Source organism: Orbicella faveolata, unplaced genomic scaffold (assembly GCF_042242905.1).
Source record: "Orbicella faveolata isolate gen_17 unplaced genomic scaffold, um_ofav_v1 contig_47, whole genome shotgun sequence".
NCBI classification, from domain to species: domain Eukaryota; kingdom Metazoa; phylum Cnidaria; class Anthozoa; order Scleractinia; family Merulinidae; genus Orbicella; species Orbicella faveolata.
In genome coordinates this window covers 22,793,608-22,810,782 of record NW_028301577.1, presented here as the reverse complement: position 1 = coordinate 22,810,782, position 17,175 = coordinate 22,793,608, and the positions used below count along the sequence as shown (strand labels likewise).

The window sequence follows — 17,175 nt, the reverse complement described above, 5'->3', positions numbered from 1 at the left end:
GAACAAACCAATGATAAGAAGAAATTCCTTCGTAGCTTACTCGCTGATTGGTTGCTTTTTCACACCGCGCGCAAATTCAAGTTCGCGTCGCGTCCTTCGCTGATCATTCCTTCCTCAGCCTTCTTGTACAGTGCATCTGCGTGCTCTTTTATATCCTTTCCTTTTGTAAGTAGTTACTCCGTAGTTCATCATGCTTGGTGTAGACAACTATATAGTCAAGAGCGACAACATTAGCAAGCTCACGAAAGCTGTCAAAGACGTTTCTTTCAACGAGACCGAGGAGGACAAATGCAACCAGAAGAGTGAGAAGGTGAGACAAAGGGTTCATAACGATCTCTTCCATTTTGGCGGGAGAAAAAAATTTCAAGGCAAGCCAGCTCCCTGTTGTATTATACGAAAGCTTATGAAATAGGAAAAACTTGATCATCAGTTTGCTCGCCGTTTCACGAGGCTTTATTTTCCTCCCTTTTAAAATCATCCTTCACGTATTCATGGCAAAAAATCTGCCAGCATTAATGCGTACATATCACTGTTCTAGAATCTTGCAGTTTGGAATGAAGGCCTTTTGCCTAGTAAATAGTTTTCGCTGTGTTTGAATCTTGATAGCCGGCTGTTAAAAGCCTTAGTTCTTTTAGAGTATTGTTTAATTACGTGCAATTGAAGTTAGCTTCAAGCAAACGAACAAAAGGACGAAGTCCGTTCCAACCGCAACGGTATTTGGCGCTAAACTGAAAAGCGGAAAATTTTCTCTTCGAGGGTGCGTTTTCCAAGCCATCTCTTTCTTACTCTGAAAAATAACTATTTCCTCGAAAGTATAAAGCTAAATTATGGTTGTGTGTTTTTATATTATTTCAGCATCGTGGACCAGAGAAGCCAGTTTACAAAGCAAAGTCGAAGTTCAACACCGAAGATGAGCCTCTTCTTCGTGAAAATCCACACCGATTTGTCCTCCTTCCCATCCAATATAAGGATATTTGGCAAATGTACAAAAAGGCTGAAGGTAAGAAGCCAAAATGACTCTAAAGAAATTAGTTTTCTCAAAATAAGCATTAGCCCAATTCATTGCAGTTGCATAACAATTTATTCAACGTCCCAGCAAAGGGCACGCTTGCTTATTTCACTGAGAGAGAAAGACAGATGATACCAAAGTGTATAGGAAATGTTTACCCGGTTTCCATAAAAGAAGAATGAAGGCAAATTGAAAGAATTAATATTCTAAGATTTGTCATTAATTTACTAGAATTACACGATAAGAAGACAATTTTGCCCGCATATTGTTGACAAAACTTTGTTTTCGTTGCAGCCTCCTTCTGGACTGCAGAGGAAGTAGATCTTTCCAAAGATAAAGATGACTGGGTTAAACTTTCGGTAAGATTCTAATCTTTGCTTTTTTCACTGGGTAGCAGAAGTGCACATGTCCTTATGCCTTGAAAAAAATTTCCAACAGGCCCTGTGCCATAGGTTGCCCTCCATAAGGAGGGGTGGGGGCAAGAGTGAAGATAAAAAAATTCAAGGTTGCAGTCTGATCATTTATTCTTTTTTTCTTTCCTGTATAACTTAGGATGATGAAAGGTATTTCATCAAGCATGTTCTTGCTTTCTTCGCTGCTAGCGATGGCATTGTCAATGAAAACTTGGTTGAGTGTTTCAGCCAGGAAGTCCAGGTTCCAGAGGCAAGATGTTTCTATGGCTTCCAAATAGCAATTGAGGTGAGAAAGAGTTGTGATACTGCTGCAAATAGGGAGAACATTGTAAAAAAAAAGTTCAGATTTCCCATGTAGGTACCACTTTCATTTCTCAGAAATGGTGAAGCTACAGTGATTCATTTTCATAAAATCTGGGAACAGTGTACCTTGGCAACAAAACTTGGTTTTATATAAGATAAAAAATTCCTTTTTTCTCTTTCAGAATATCCACTCTGAAATGTACAGTCTACTGATCGAGACTTACATTGAGGACTCTGCTGAAAAGTAAGTTGGTTATGCAATTATCATACTCATCCAATTCCTAGCTTAGGTAAGAAACATAATGTAGACCCTGTTTTCAACCAATTTTAGCCCATCTAGATCAGGGTTAATTTAAAGAAAAGAGTCAAAATTTATATCCATGTTTTGTTTTTTTTTACCAACCCTGGTGTTTTTGGTGATTTGGCAAAATGGTGTTGAATGCAATTTTTCACAGCCAGTAATAAAAATACATCTCAACCAAATTTTAGAGGGTTATTTTTTTGGTAAGTTTAAAAGGCTTCCTCTGTAATCAGTACTTACAATACCATAATTTCCTTCTTGTTTTGCAGACAGCGACTTTTCAATGCCATCGAGACAATGCCTTGTGTCATGAGAAAAGCTCAGTGGGCCCTCAACTGGATCAACCCAGAGAGAGTAAGCGGACTTTTGTGTGACTATACATTCAATCTTTCCTTTGTTTTTTTTTTTTGTTTTGTTTTCTGGAAACTTTTGCCACAGGTGTATGGAGGTTTCTCAGGATTGGATAACAAAAATGTCTTGACAGTTGTGGTTCTTATCATTTGACAGGCATCTTATGGTGAGAGGATAGTGGCTTTTGCTGCTGTGGAAGGAATCTTTTTCTCTGGTTCATTTGCTGCCATTTTCTGGCTAAAAAAGAGGTGGGAGTTGACATGAATTAAACCACTCTGACCCAAGCTAAGCTCTTATTGAACTTTTAGTTTTAAAATGAGTTTAGGTTACACCATGATTTCACCAGTTGATGATACTGTTTACATTGTAGATAATAAAAATTACTGCATTGTTAACTGTCAATCTTTTCTATTAAAGGGGCAAGATGCCAGGTCTAACATTCTCGAATGAGCTCATAAGTCGTGACGAGGTAGGACAAAATTGCTTAAGCTATGTTCAATTTTTTCTCTAAGTAACCCCTTGGAAGAAATTAGCCCTATCATGGACTATGTACCACTGATATGATTGTAGAATTCACCTGATGTGTGTGCTTTCCCTCTTTCAGGGTCTTCATTGTGACTTTGCCTGTTTGATGTTCTCCTACTTGGTCAACAAACCATCAGAAAAAGTTATCAAATCAATAATCATGGATGCTGTCATTATTGAACAAGAATTCCTTACAGAAGCCCTCCCAGTTAAACTCATTGGCATGAACCATACCTTGATGAAACAGTACATTGAATTTGTTGCTGACAGACTTTTAGTGGCCCTCAACTGTTCTAAGGTAATAATAATAATTGATTACACTTTGATTCTCCCAAATGACTATTTTATATTGCCTTTTATTTAAGTTATGAGAATTTTACAGCTTTATTTATATAGTAAAACAGCCATCAATCTTATAATTTATTCTGTACTCAATAGGTTTACAATGCTAAAAACCCATTTGACTTCATGGAGAACATTTCCTTGGAAGGGAAGACAAACTTCTTCGAGAAGAGAGTCGCAGAATACCAGAAGGCAGGAGTGATGAGCAAACAGCAGGAGAACAAATTCACACTGGACGAAAACTTTTAACCAGTGTTTTTTTAATCAAAAAAAGAGAAAAATGTTTTTTCAGCTTGAACATTAATAACAAATCACGCACTTACATAAAGGTTGTAAATACTTCAGCAGTCATTTTTCTATAGATTTTGTATTTTACAGTTTGATCTTAAGCAAACTCCATAAATAATATTTTACAATGATTTGGATGTAAAGCTTGAATTTTTTTATGACAGTGTACAGAAATAGTATTTTTTTCCACTGATTATAAATCTTTCAATATATTTTTTTTAACCACAGCTGTACAGTTATCAAGTATTTTTTTTTTCTTGTTATGCTTTTAATGGAAACTAAATTATTAAAAACTTTCTGTTGAGAGTTTAATTTTTTTTTTTGATCAATAAAGAAACTTGTATGTTTTAACTGTTATCTCTGACTGTGTGAGATCAACACCCCAATGGTCATCTGCAAGGCAAATGTGCTTGCTTTTATCTATCTCTCCTATGATCTCTTGCCAGATATTAAAACTGGATCCCAATCACCTTTTCAGCTTGGCTAAATTACAGCCAACGTACACAGATGTTTACTTTTCGAGTTATTTTTCTTTGTACACATGAGTTGGTGCAAAATAATTATTTCTCCAATCTCACCCTCTTGCATTTTAGCATGTGTATCCCATGCTGAGTTAATACTTTGTTAACTTGAGGTAAAGTAGAGGGTCTGAGAACAGATGACATTATAAAGCACAGACATTCCTAACATGAGACAAAATGGCACAAATGACTAGTTTTTTATTGCTGTGCTTCTTTGTGAAGGTCTTAAAACCCATTCATTTTAAAATGTGCAAATTAATTTTCATGTAAACAAGCTTTCACAGAAGAAGTTTTGGCAAGGACTCTTCTGAAATGGGCCAAATGTGTTGGGTTTATTCACACTGCTAAGTCTGGTATTGTTCCTCTCCCAAACACCAGCTTGTTAGAGAAGAACCATTTATCTTAACTCTAGAGGTGGATGCACAACTTTTTTGTTAAAAAAAATATATTTATACCTGCAAGTTTTGTGCCAAAAAAATCTCTACACAGGACCACTGCTGAAAAAAAATTCATGCACTTTCAGTGAACCTAAAAAAGTGTTGTGCAGAAAAAAAATTGTGCCTGTAAATCACCCCCTTCCCCCCACCAAAAGAAATACTACTTTGAAATTTTACAAATTGACATCAGTTTTTCATGCGTCTGTCCTGTTATTGATCATTAATTTTGTCAGCATTATCAAAGTAGCTGTGGATCAACAAGGTGATAGCTGAGTGGATCTGCAGGGCAGATTACTTTGAATGTTATGATGAAATTCATTGTCAATAATAGGACAGACGCATGATAAACTGACGTCAAATTGTTTTTTATGATAACAAATTGTCTGCTCTCACTTGTTGCCACATTGCATAAATTAATGTGTCTGTCTGCTTATTGACAACGGAAATTAGCCAATGAGTGTGCAAGAATTTCTGCAGTTATCGTAAAAAAAGCCTGTTGAAAAAGGTTGACAAGCATAAAATTCTTGTCCTGGTAACATTTTCCAGAAGAAGGATGAATTTTGCAAAGTAAAGACACTCCTAGATTTTTTTTTTCTCCAGCACCCAAAACTGGAAAGTTTGATGGGAATTTATAGAACCTACAGAATGGACATTTTATTGTGAAAAGTCAAACACTAAACCACCTATTGCAGTCAGTAGCTTGCAGCAGTTTTTGAACAAGGACCAGAGAAAAATAACCCATATTTGTTCAAGAGGAAGAATGAAACACAACAACACAACGTTCTTTCCACATTTTTCTCAATTTCCGCAAGGGACACTTTTTGAAATTCAGGCAGGTGACCATGGGACTGCCCTCAACCAGCACCCCTTCCCCCTTATACTTTCCTGATCCTGTATTGTGGGTACTGCTGTTCAGAATTTTATGGGTGGCAAATATTGGCCTTCTACTCCTGATTCTAGATTCTCCAAATCAGGAATTAAAATAAGGGATATCAAACTTGGATCAGATTTCATCCAATTGCGTGATACTTTCATTTGGAACGAGTTGCGCATTGAACTTTAACCCCAGGTGTAAGGCCTGGGTACTAGCTAGTTAGAACGCCGCCATTTTGGATCGAAAGAATATGGCTACGTAGCTCTGACAATTTTGGATTGAAGTTCATGTGATGTCTGCTCCACCAAAACCTTGGGAAGGGGTAGGAATAAATGCAAGGTCGGCTTCTCTCTCGTTTGATTCGCCATCTCGGCTTCCAATAGGGGCTGGCGGCCCGAAACCGAATGCTCTTCGTAGCTGTAGTAATCCCAGCGAAATGGATGCCTCCAACAATTCTGGCTCAAAACCACCTCCTTTGCCGCCAAGACCTCAGGCACAGAGATCAACTGGTGGATATATGTATGGAAGCCCAGGATATGGTAATTTGGGTTTATTTCCTGCACTCAGTATCATGAAAAAGCTTTATGTCATGTTTATAATAATTATTGCAACATGAAACTTATGTGCTTTTGCATATAGCCTATGTTATGTTGTAAATAGATGCAATACAAAAGTTTGGCATAAAAATGAGAACCTTGGGTTATGTTCTTTGACAACTACAAGAGATGTTATTTACCAAAATTTTTCAATGCAGAAGAGTCACCCCAAAATGTCTGACAAAATAAACTCCTCAACCTCCTCTTTGCAACTTGCAAACCAAAAGGACTTTGTGCCTCCCTGTCACTATAATTTATACCAGAGTATTCCTCCACTTTCAGAAACAAATATGCGTGTCTTAAGACTAAATTGATTGTATTTTAGGTACTGGTGGGAGTATGTATGGTGGATATAGTGGCATGTATGGAGGTGGACTTGGAGGCAAGTGAAGTTAGAAAAGATAACAATGACCACAAAATGCTCTAACTGTAATCTGTTTAACAAATAGATTTCATGTTGTTGTTCGTCTGGTCAGTAACAGATCACAGATTACATCAAATTGTGGTGAGAACTGAAATGTGGCATGCAAGCCATTAGGCGAGTGTGTTACTGATGTTCTTACCACATTTTGACATGTTCTGTGATCTATTACAGAACAGATGCACAGTAACATGGAATCTATCTGTTTTATATAGTGAACAAACAAACAAAATGTTAAATGACATCTTCTGTACATTTGTACCCCAATAGATTGTGAGTAAGAACCAATCAAAATGCGAGAATAATTTGACATATTATGTAACATAGTTTGAAAACAAGCTGAGTTCATGCAAAGGTTGACATCCGTCTGTCAAAAGAAGTGCACAATATTGCATAACTGTGAAGAATAGCTTCCCAAAAGGAACTGTCTGTCAACTGTTAGCCGTCTGTCAGCTGACAGATGGCTATTCGGGTCCCGAGCTTCTTTTCACTTTTAAGCAATATTCCATAAATGGCTGTCAAACAAGTGCAAGAGTTTGATCACTCATCAACCCTTGGCATTTTTTCATCTTTTCATCTTTTTGTGGGTAAAAAATGTGCTGTAAGTTAAACCATTTGGTAAGCAGTGCTGCATAAGTGATACATGTTTACTGTTATTTATTTGTCTCAGCTTTCAACCTTTTCACTGAGTTCATTATTTACTTTTATTTTTTATTTTTCAGGCTATGGTATGTATGGCGGAGGCTATGGAGGTTACGGTAGCTATGGTGGGTATGGAATGGGCATGAACCGATTTGGCAGTCCTTTGAACCAATCAGGAGCAAGCTCATTTGTTGGGCAAGCTGAAGAGACCAGTCGAGCAGCATTTCAATCAATTGAATCAATTGTCCACGCCTTTGGATCTGTCGCTATGATGCTTGAATCCACACACTTTGCCATGCGTAATACATTTCTTGCCGTTTTGAGTATGGCGGATCATTTTAGTAGACTTCGAGCTCATTTGGTCAGTGCACTTGGTGCTTTTACTTTGTTCAAGGCATTAAGATATGTCTTCAGAAAGATTCGGGCTTTATTGGGTTTTGCACCAAACCAAGCACTAGAAGAAGAACTGTGGAAAAGTGCAACAACAGCTGTTGTTTCAGCTAGTGAAGGAGGTGATTCTAAGAAGCCAAGATCATGGCCTATTTTGCTATTTTTTGCCGTTGTCCTTGGAACTCCACTGATCATATGGAAACTGCTGCAATCACTGTTAAATGATGAGAGTATTGTGAAGGACTGGAAGACAGGTATAGTGCACAAACATTAAAATTTGAAATATGTTTTTTAGGGTAACATAATGTTCAATCAAGATAGAAGATTCACTTGGAGGAAAGTTTTCTTTTGCCTCTGTCAGTCTGTTTAAGGAACAGAAATTATTTGCAAGACAAAGCAACTGTACAAGATGCATGACGGCAAGTTAGTAAGCATATAGTGGAATGTCAAATTTCTGCAAGTGGCTTCTACACTATTAAGCCACCAACTTAGAAATTTGTGACTAGCTCAGGCCTATTACATCATTCATCTTTGTTGTTTAGTTATGTCTTCTTCTGCACATAGTTAAATACAATGTGCTTTGTTACTGTTTAACACTCCTGTATCTGAAGCACAAATCAATTGAATAATGGTTTTCAGGAGAAGGAGATCATGTTATTGCAAGAGCAGAATATGACTTTGACGGTGAGGGAGAGGAAGAATTGTCATTCCGTGCTGGTGACATTCTTCGACTAGCACCCAAAGGGAAACAGCCTCGCATCAGGGGATGGCTTCTGGGAACAGTTGACGGCATTAGTGAAGGTGTTGTTCCAGCTAATTACGTCAAGGTTAGTGATTTGTGTTCTGTTTTGTAATCTTAGTCAGTTGTGTTTGAATGCCTGAGTGCTGAAAAGTATATAATACACTTACAGTCAAACCTCTCCACAACGGCCACCTTGGGCCATTGTGGAGAGTAGCTGTGGTAGAGAGGTGGACATTATGGGGAAGTAGGGGTCATCGTAGTTTATAAATATGTAACATGATCAAACTATATCAGTAACACAGAAACTAAATTATAGACTGAAACAGAGACCAACGACGTGCAGTATAGATCAAGTTTGGTAACCTTTTACTAACAATAAAAATCAGTCATTGATTAAGTGGCCATTGTTGCGAGGTTATTTTGGCAGTTAGGATGTGCTCTGGAGAGGTGGCCATTATTGAAGGTTCGACTGTAATATTATTTGTCCTTTTAATATATTGCTTTTGACAATGAACAGATTTTGGGTCTTCGTCGTGGGAAGAAGGAATCAAAAGACATAAAGAAAGGAAGCCAAAAAGAATCACAGACATCACAAACAGCACAAAGAAGGAAATCTCAAACCAACATGGATCAGGAATTTGACAAGATCATGGAAAAGACAGATGAGGACAGTTTGTTACAATCTCAGAACTTACTTCCTGAAGATTCGTTAAGTGAAAGAACTCTTGCAGACGATGACCTTTCAGATTCTGGTTTACCTAACTTTAATGAAGAACAAACTTAATACTGTTGGATTCAGTGGTTTAGATGACCAATTAGATACTAGTGACGTCTTTTAGAACTCAACCATCCAGCTGATTGTAGAGATATGTGAAGCATAATGTTTTGCTGTGGCAACCTTTGGCAGCAAAGTTTGACAGCTAAATTCTTTTCTTAGCTAGTTGCATCATACTACAGAAATTATACTTGACTACTGGCTTTAAGAAGCCTCCGATTCTCAGGATTGGGATCAACAGACACCCTTCTTACTTAGAATATTTTGCCCAGACTGTCTGCTTATCATGGATAGGTGTGGGGGGACATCATTTAAAATGCCAGGCCCTAGTTGCTTAAAAGGAGGATTATGCTATCCACATGATAAATCACTATCAGTGGATAGCATAGTTTGTTTTGTCAACACTTTGAATAACCGGGGCCAGGTGTTTAAAACTGTAGCATCAGCAGTTGATAGTACCTGACTAACTTCAAGTACGGTCAAGAATAGTTTTATTCTGGTTTTGTATTAGTACAATGCACTTAGTCTAATAAACTGTAGTATCACTGAATTAAAAAAAATCACATGAGTATTTTAGGGGTAGGAACAAAAGTGCACAATTTATAATAATAGTGATCTGATCACAGTTGATTTTGGTTTGTTCTTTGGGATTCAATATCCACTATTTTGGCTCATGAGAATGATATTAAACTAATTCAATTAGCATTAAAAGACACATAATGGGCTGTTTTGGACGGGGGTATTTTTCAGGTGGGTAGGCAAAACAAACGACATGGTGGTTGATGGTTTACTGTTGTTTTCATTTTAGTGTGGAAAGTGTGAAGTGTTTGCACTTTACCTTTAATTGGCTAAAAAACATTTGCCACTTTGTCATCCAACTAGAAGTAAAACCAAAACCAATCTTGACTCACATTATGCTAAACTTTGTTTGTTGCTTTGAGTTTTATTGGCCGAATTTATACTAGGGTCGAGGGATGAATTATCCCTCGGCGACAAATTATTGATCATCCGTCTTCAGATGATTCATCTGCCAGCACATTTTGTTGCCATATAATTTGTCTAAACACTGAATAGAGATTTGGCGTTTAGACTAATTAGTAGGCTCATATAATCCATCTCTAGTGTAAACATAGGCACGCAAGGCATGCAAGAGTTATTTTTTTGTGAAGTCTCGGAGATGGGAGCATTCATGGAACTGTTTACAATAATGATTGGGTTAATTTGACGAGTTTTTTCGGTTGCGATGTACAGCAAGAAAGAAACTGGGAATTTATGCTGTACATACGATGTTACATGCGTAACGGTAAGATAACTAAATAGTGAGCCATAAAATGTTTGACTGAACATACTAAAGCAATCTGACACGTCTCCAGATTAATATAGATACCATCTTATTTTCTAACAGGCAATTCGATTCGTTCTTTGATACAACCCACACTGTGATTGGTGTGTCACGCGCACATGCATAACTCACTCACCGATCACATAGCCCTTCCAATCCCCAAGAGTAATTTGTGCTCAAAAATACTCAAGTTGAAAGAACTTTTCGTATTTTATACAAGTCGTACGTTTACCCTTTTTACACAACACAACGCAACACAACAACACTACTTCACCGAAAATAGAAAGAAAGAGAAAAAAAACCTCGCTGACACGTTGAAAGTCTTATTTAATTAAATTGCACTTGGTGCCACGCAGTCTTCAAAGAACATTTGAACAGTTTTCATACTTTTACCTTTAAAAATATCGGACTGAAAAGAATGTCATAAAATGCCCATCAAATAAAAATATTAAACTGCTACTACAGAGATGTAAAAACCGTCCAGAAATGAAAGCTTCTTTTTCATTTAATATCCTGGGAACAATAGCCGATAACTTGTCAGCTCTAATTGAATTTACTCCCATATAAGAAAAAGAAAAGTGTTAAGTTACCATTTGTAACTAAAGATAGCAAACATCTCGTGGGAACAAATGGTGACGATTCGTCAGCTCTAAGTGAATTTACCCCCTTGTGAAAAACAACAGTGTCAAATTACCCTTTGTTACTAAAAAATAAAAATATCTCGTTATATTTGCATGCGACAAGAAAAAAACAATCGTTACCCGCACTTTCTATTGTAAACATTAGAACTGTTTCAAATCTTAATAGTCTCGTCTCCTCTAAAACATGTCCTAAGAACTAGAAGCGACTATTCGTGACCTCTAATTGAATTTACTCCTTGTGAAAAACAAAAGTATCAAGTTACCTTTGTAACTAAAAATAAAAATATCTCGTTCCATTTGCATACTACTAGCTCATGAACTGTTTCAAAACTCAAGGCTGATCTCGTTCATAACTAAACTCCTCAACCTAACCCACAGAAAATGTCGAAGTAAGCCCAATGCATGAATACTTCCTCCTCTTTTATAGAAGAATAGATATGGCCGTTCTGAACTGTATCGGGATCAAATCTTCTCACATACCATTTACCTTTACAAGAAGAAATTTGATTGGCTGTTTATAGTAGATCCACTCTGACTGGTGTGACATACATACATCTCTCGCTCACTCACTCACCAGTAACACGGCAACACATCAAGAACGGTCGATTAAAAATAAACAAAAATCTTAGAAGTCAGTATTCACAAAACTGGCTTGAGACTAAGAACAGTTCATCAACAACTTCAAGGGAAAAATTTACGCACAAGGAAGTTAAAAAGAGTTATCAATTTGAAAATTACCTGAAAACGGTTACAAACTGAGCACACAGAATTAGCCTGACAAGGCTTAGGTTAGAATGTCAAGCATTACGAATACAAACTGGAAAATATGAAAATAAAGGAGCATCAATCCCAGTAGAGGAAAGAACATGCTTAGTATGCAAAGAAAATTGCGTAGAACACGAACAGCATTTCTTGATGTATTGCCAGGGGTATGCTACCATAAGAGTTGAGCTCCATTCTCACATTTCAAACAAAGATGCACTTTACGCAAATCTGAGCGATAACGAGAGAACTAAGTACTTACTTAGAGCTGACAATAGAGTTACATCAAAAATAATAGGTAAATATATCAACTTAATGTTTAAAAAAGGAAAAGAGATTCTCAACTTACAAACGAAATGAGCATTATAATTTTTATTTAATTTTATTTGAATTATAAAAGAATCAAGTGAATGTTATTTCTTATTGGACTAGTTAATGTTAAACCTTTATTGTGAACAGACCAATACCTCCCTTTGGAGAGTAAGGCGCAATAAAGATATACTATACTATACTATACTCTACTCTACTCTACTCTACTCTACTCTACTCTACTATACTATACTATACTATACTATACTATACTATACTATACTATACTATACTCACTCACTCACTCACTCACTCACTCACTCACTCACTCACCCGTCATCCCTTTCGTCTTCTTAAGCCCCCTTAATTTATTCAAGCCAGTAACCAATATGTGAAAACGTCAAGCAAGCGTATATGACTTTGTACAGACAGGAGAAAATTGAGCACGAATCTTCGCGAAGATCGAGTTAACAATGGACTTAATATTAAACTTTATTTAAGATACAGGACTAATAAAAAAATTTAATTTGGCCCAAAATTATTCGTCGTAGCGTTTAGTATTGTACAAGGATGAGAGAATCGTGTGATAAAAAAATGTAACCGTAAGTTAATGTATGTTTGAATGTTTAAATGAACGGTTCAGAATTCATTTTGAAAACGAAGGAAAGGTTTAAACATTGATCAAGAACTGTAAAAATGTGAATAATTTTTGAAAAATTACGTATTGTGTTTAGCTAGCTCATACAGGTTCACGTGAGGTCCCTATGAACGAAGAAAATGGAAAACTTTCCCAGAGTAAAGCGTGCAAATGGTGTTTGTCATTAAAACTCGTCACGTACCTGTTAGCTGATTGGTCTAATTTTATTTTCCATATGCATGATGACTATTGCTGACCTAAGGTGCTTGTTTGTCATTTTGAGATGTTTGCCGTCGGAGTAAGATGTGAACTGCTCCCTTCTACACGAGAAGCAAATTTTTTTCTTTAAAGAAGAAATGGCGTCCACATTGGGGGAAGGATAGTCGGTTGATACCGATTTCTGTCAATGGTTAGTATCAATTTTTTCGATTCTACCTTTCGTAAGAGATATTTCAACCAAAAATACCGGCTCCAAGTCCTACCGCGTGCGCTTGCCGGACTTGGTTTACGTTTCGTGTCGAACGTCAGAACAACCTCATGGCTTTGGTAATGGAGTGAAACGTACGTTAGAAGTTAGTTCAGGAACCATACCAGACGCTAAAGTCTGTAACTGTTATTTTTACGAGAGTTTGGCTTTCTTCACGAAATTTGCGTTTCTTTGTCAAACTTTGCCTTGTACTTGTCAACGCACACTCGTGTTTAACAATTCACTGTGAATTCTTTTATTCCTCGTTTACTCTTTTCAGTTTCTACACTCACGTTTGTTCCTTACCCAATTTTCATCTCTTCTATCTTCAGGAATTGTCAGCAAGACAGGAGTAGATCAAAAGGATTTAAGCAAGGAGGATGAAGACGAAGTTGAGAATATCACTTTAGAATTTGGTTCAATTGAAATCTTTCCGATAAGAAATGGCAGTCTTGTAACTAGAAAAGTTATATTCGAGTTCAAAACTATTCATAGTCTAAAATCATTTTCGTTTTTTAATGTTTTATTTTTTTTCTCGATTGAAATGTTTTCATTCGAATGACATTCGGGCGCGGAAAATCTTTCAGTTCGGTAATGACTGTTGATTACTTCTGCCATTTTTGCCGGAAAGGTTTCAACCGCTCTCGAGTTATCATTTAGTACATGTTTTCAAATTGTGGGGAGTTTTATTTCTTGGATCGAGCGATCATCAGTTTGATTGAAGTAAATTTTATCGGTGGGTATTTGCATGCCTACTTTATTTATCTTGTCAGATTCGACCATTTTTTTTTCCTTTAAAAATTCCAAATTGCTTTACAATCGCTCAACTTTCCTAAGTTTGAAAACACGTTACTTCGAGATAACGTTTGTTTAATATTTTAAGGTGGCACTGCATGTTAAAATCAAACCGAGATAGCAATTGGACTTTTGTAACTATTAGTTACGTGATCATGTCAATCATAACAAATTCTGTTGTGATATTAATTGAGCAAACAATTTAACGTTGAATTTTAAATTTTCTTGTTCTCCGAAATCGCATAAAGCACTGAAGTTTTACGAAGGCCTAGTTTAGAATGCGAATTGTCTGTTGGAGGGCACTGCCCTTGCTCAAAAACAATGTCACATGACTGTTCAGTAAAAATTGCTTCATTTTGGAAGCTTATCTTACTGTTTAGCTATCAAACGCTTTAAGTAATCGAGGAATTATTTCTACTTCTCAAATCTTGGCATTTTCAGACACGAAATCAAAAAGTCTGTTTCAATATTCTTCGCTTTGCGGACGAATTTTTAATATTTAGATTTTTCTTTTTCTCCCAAAAGGGTCAACGAGCTTCGAAAAAGGAAACAAACACACTACTATTAATTTATGATGTGAATTGTAAATGTTGAAGGAGCAGCTTCCTTGCTCAAAATTTATTAATCAGCCAATTCCTCTGAAAATACTGCAGCTTGAAGCTCATTAAAAGTGCTCGGTACAAATATCAAACAATTTCTATCGTTTCATTTGTAATTTTGAAACACCAACTTAATCAAGGAATAGTTGACTATTCGTTAGTAAATTTGATTTTTTGCAAAATTTGTTGACATGATCACAAATTATTGAACACTTTTTCCTTGTTTCACTCGAATTGTTTTTTTTAGTTTTTTTTTTCGGTTTTTTATGCACTTGCAGTAAAATGCGTGAACATTTCTTTTGATGTTTGTCGTGTTTTGGCATGCAGAGCCACATTGAATAAATAATTTTAATTAGTAGAGGATATTTGGTTTCTGCATTGATCTTCGTATCTAGAAAGTACTTGATTTATCGGCAAATATTGTTGTATACATTTCCGTACGGAAAACGGTCGGTTTAAATTTCTTCGGAAGAGAACTAAACGTATAAAAATCAACCAGAGACCAAATATGTCCTCTTGCTTAACTTCCAGCGAGGCTGTAATAAATTATGCCTGTTATCAAGCAACTCTTTTCATTAGCACTTTCCGAAAAATGTAGGTCTAATTGTCTGATTTTCCAAATTTTTTGCTTTTATTACTATCAGATCTATTACATTTTTGAAATGTAGCTTTGTCGGAATATTTTAAAGCTATCATTTGGACCGCCAAACACTTTTACTGCTTTTCAAAAATGCAGCTCCAATTGTTTGATTGTTCTAAAATGTTATTGCTTTCGTCCGCAACTGGCAGACATTTTTACTAAAAGTATTCGCTATTTAATCTTTAATTTTCTAAACTTGGTCCCAGTTGCTTGATTCTTTAAAAATTTTATCGCTATCACATTTATTATCACGAACGTAGCTCCAATTATCTGATGCTTCTAAAATTTTGTTGCTATCGTTTGCTACGGACAAAATGTTTCCAAACACTTGTTATTAGCTCTATTGATTCTCAAAACTGGCTTTAATTGTCTGATTGTTCTAAAATGTTATTGCTTTCGTCCGCAACTGACAGACATTTTTACTAAAAATATTCACAATTTCATCTTTGATTTTCTAAACTTGGTTCCAATTGTCTTATTCTTCTAAAATTTTACTTCTATCGTTTGCTACGGACAAAAGTTTTGCAAACACTTGCTGTGAGCTCTATTGCTTTTCAAAGCTGTAGTTTAATTTTCTGATTCATCTAAAATGTTATTGCTTTCGTTCGCAAATGACAAAGTTTTACAACAGAAGCCATAGGATATGTAAAGATACATTTTAAAGCTTGATAACCAGACATTAACCTTTAACACCTCGCTGGAAGTAATTTCAAGAAGATAGCGAAGCAAGCCATGAACAGTTTATCTTAAATTGGCCTATAATTTTTCGGGTATTGGTTTTTCATCTCGGCTAAAAGTTACGGAAGTTCTAAAAATTTTCAAATACTAGGACCAGATTGAAGTTTTCGGGTTTTTTTTTTATAATTTCGTTGGAGTAATCGGATTCATGGCTTGCCTTTGTTATCTTCTTGAAATATATTACACGATGATATCACGTTAAATAGTTACGTTGTGGATGACGGGCAGCTGGAAATCTAATTACAGAAACGGGAAAAGCAAGTTAAAGTTTGTAGAACTACAACGTTTCTACTCAATATTGAGAAGGTGGCGACATTTTGGAATCGCTATAGTCAAGAGAGTTTATATAGCTGGGGCTCAATTTACCCGGCTATATAAGTTTTCTTAATTATTTCGATTTAGAAATGTTTTCACCCTCTCGATGTTGTGTAGAAACTTTGTTGTTGTACAAATTTCAACTTGTTCTTCTCATTTCTGTAAATAGGTTTCTAGCTGCTCGTTGTCTTACGGCTAACTATTTAACAAGACGTCATCATGGAATATACCATCTTGAACACAAAGAAATGTTCACTGGATTCAAAATCTTTTGGTTTTTTTTGAAAAACTCAAATGATCAGAATCAAAATTTTTCCGTTAGTTTGCGTTAGAGATGGTATATGTTAAAAGTTTTTTGGCGGGAAAAATTCAAGGGAGTACCCCCTTAAAATTTTCGAAAAAAAGTTGTCAGGGGAAACGCTGTGCAAATTTTTTCCAATTTTCCCGCCAAAAGTCTTAGTATATATAGAGCAAATTTTTTGATAACACCTTTGTAATTAATTTAATTGAATTTCACTTAACTAATTACCTATTGTAAGTAGAAAATTAAAGCAAAGATGAATAAAACAATTGAAATGAAACACTTGTTGTGAGTACTTTAATGTTTGAAATCTTTTATTTACTTAATAAAGATTACAAATACACATTGGAATAAAAGATTACATTTACTGACTATTAAATTAAGTCTAAATTTAGAGTCTAATTACAGTTTTCAAAAAAAAAATTGGCACATGCGTATTTTAGGCGCCGTATTTTTCTAAGTCTTTTGGCGGGAAAATTAAAAATGTTTAACCAGATGTTAACAAGAAGCAATTTTTTAAAAACATTTGGCGCATGCGTATTGAAAGCACCCGTATTTTTTCGGGAAAATTAAAAATGTTTAAACAAATGTTAACAAGAAGTGATTTTTAAAAAAAATTTGGCGCATGCGTATTGAAAGCACCCGTATTTTTTCTAAGTTTTTTGGCGGGAAAATTAAAAAATTTTGACAACGGTTACCA

At 35.8% G+C, this 17,175-nt stretch overlaps 2 protein-coding genes across 3 annotated transcripts; both read left to right on the top strand.

Moving 5' to 3' along the window:
- The first annotated feature begins 97 nt into the window (after positions 1-97).
- Positions 98-3,883, top strand: LOC110045485 (ribonucleoside-diphosphate reductase subunit M2 B-like). Its single transcript, XM_020751090.2, has 10 exons — positions 98-310; positions 856-1,000; positions 1,304-1,368; positions 1,562-1,708; positions 1,908-1,969; positions 2,296-2,380; positions 2,534-2,625; positions 2,795-2,846; positions 2,982-3,200; positions 3,341-3,883. Exons 1-10 carry the CDS (start codon positions 191-193, stop codon positions 3,491-3,493), a joined length of 1,140 nt encoding a protein of 379 aa, XP_020606749.1. The 5' UTR covers positions 98-190; the 3' UTR covers positions 3,494-3,883.
- Positions 3,884-5,568: 1,685 nt separating this feature from the next.
- LOC110045565 (peroxisomal membrane protein PEX13-like) lies at positions 5,569-9,650 on the top strand. 2 transcript variants are annotated; one of them, XM_020751165.2, is made up of 5 exons: positions 5,569-5,903; positions 6,286-6,342; positions 7,104-7,667; positions 8,053-8,240; positions 8,673-9,650. In XM_020751165.2, the coding sequence occupies exons 1-5, from the start codon at positions 5,657-5,659 to the stop codon at positions 8,937-8,939; spliced, it is 1,323 nt and encodes a 440-aa protein (XP_020606824.2). In that variant the 5' UTR covers positions 5,569-5,656; the 3' UTR covers positions 8,940-9,650. The 2 variants fall into 2 exon arrangements, with proteins under 2 accessions (XP_020606824.2, XP_089136393.1); XM_089280267.1 differs by lacking the exon at positions 6,286-6,342.
- Positions 9,651-17,175: the final 7,525 nt, after the last annotated feature.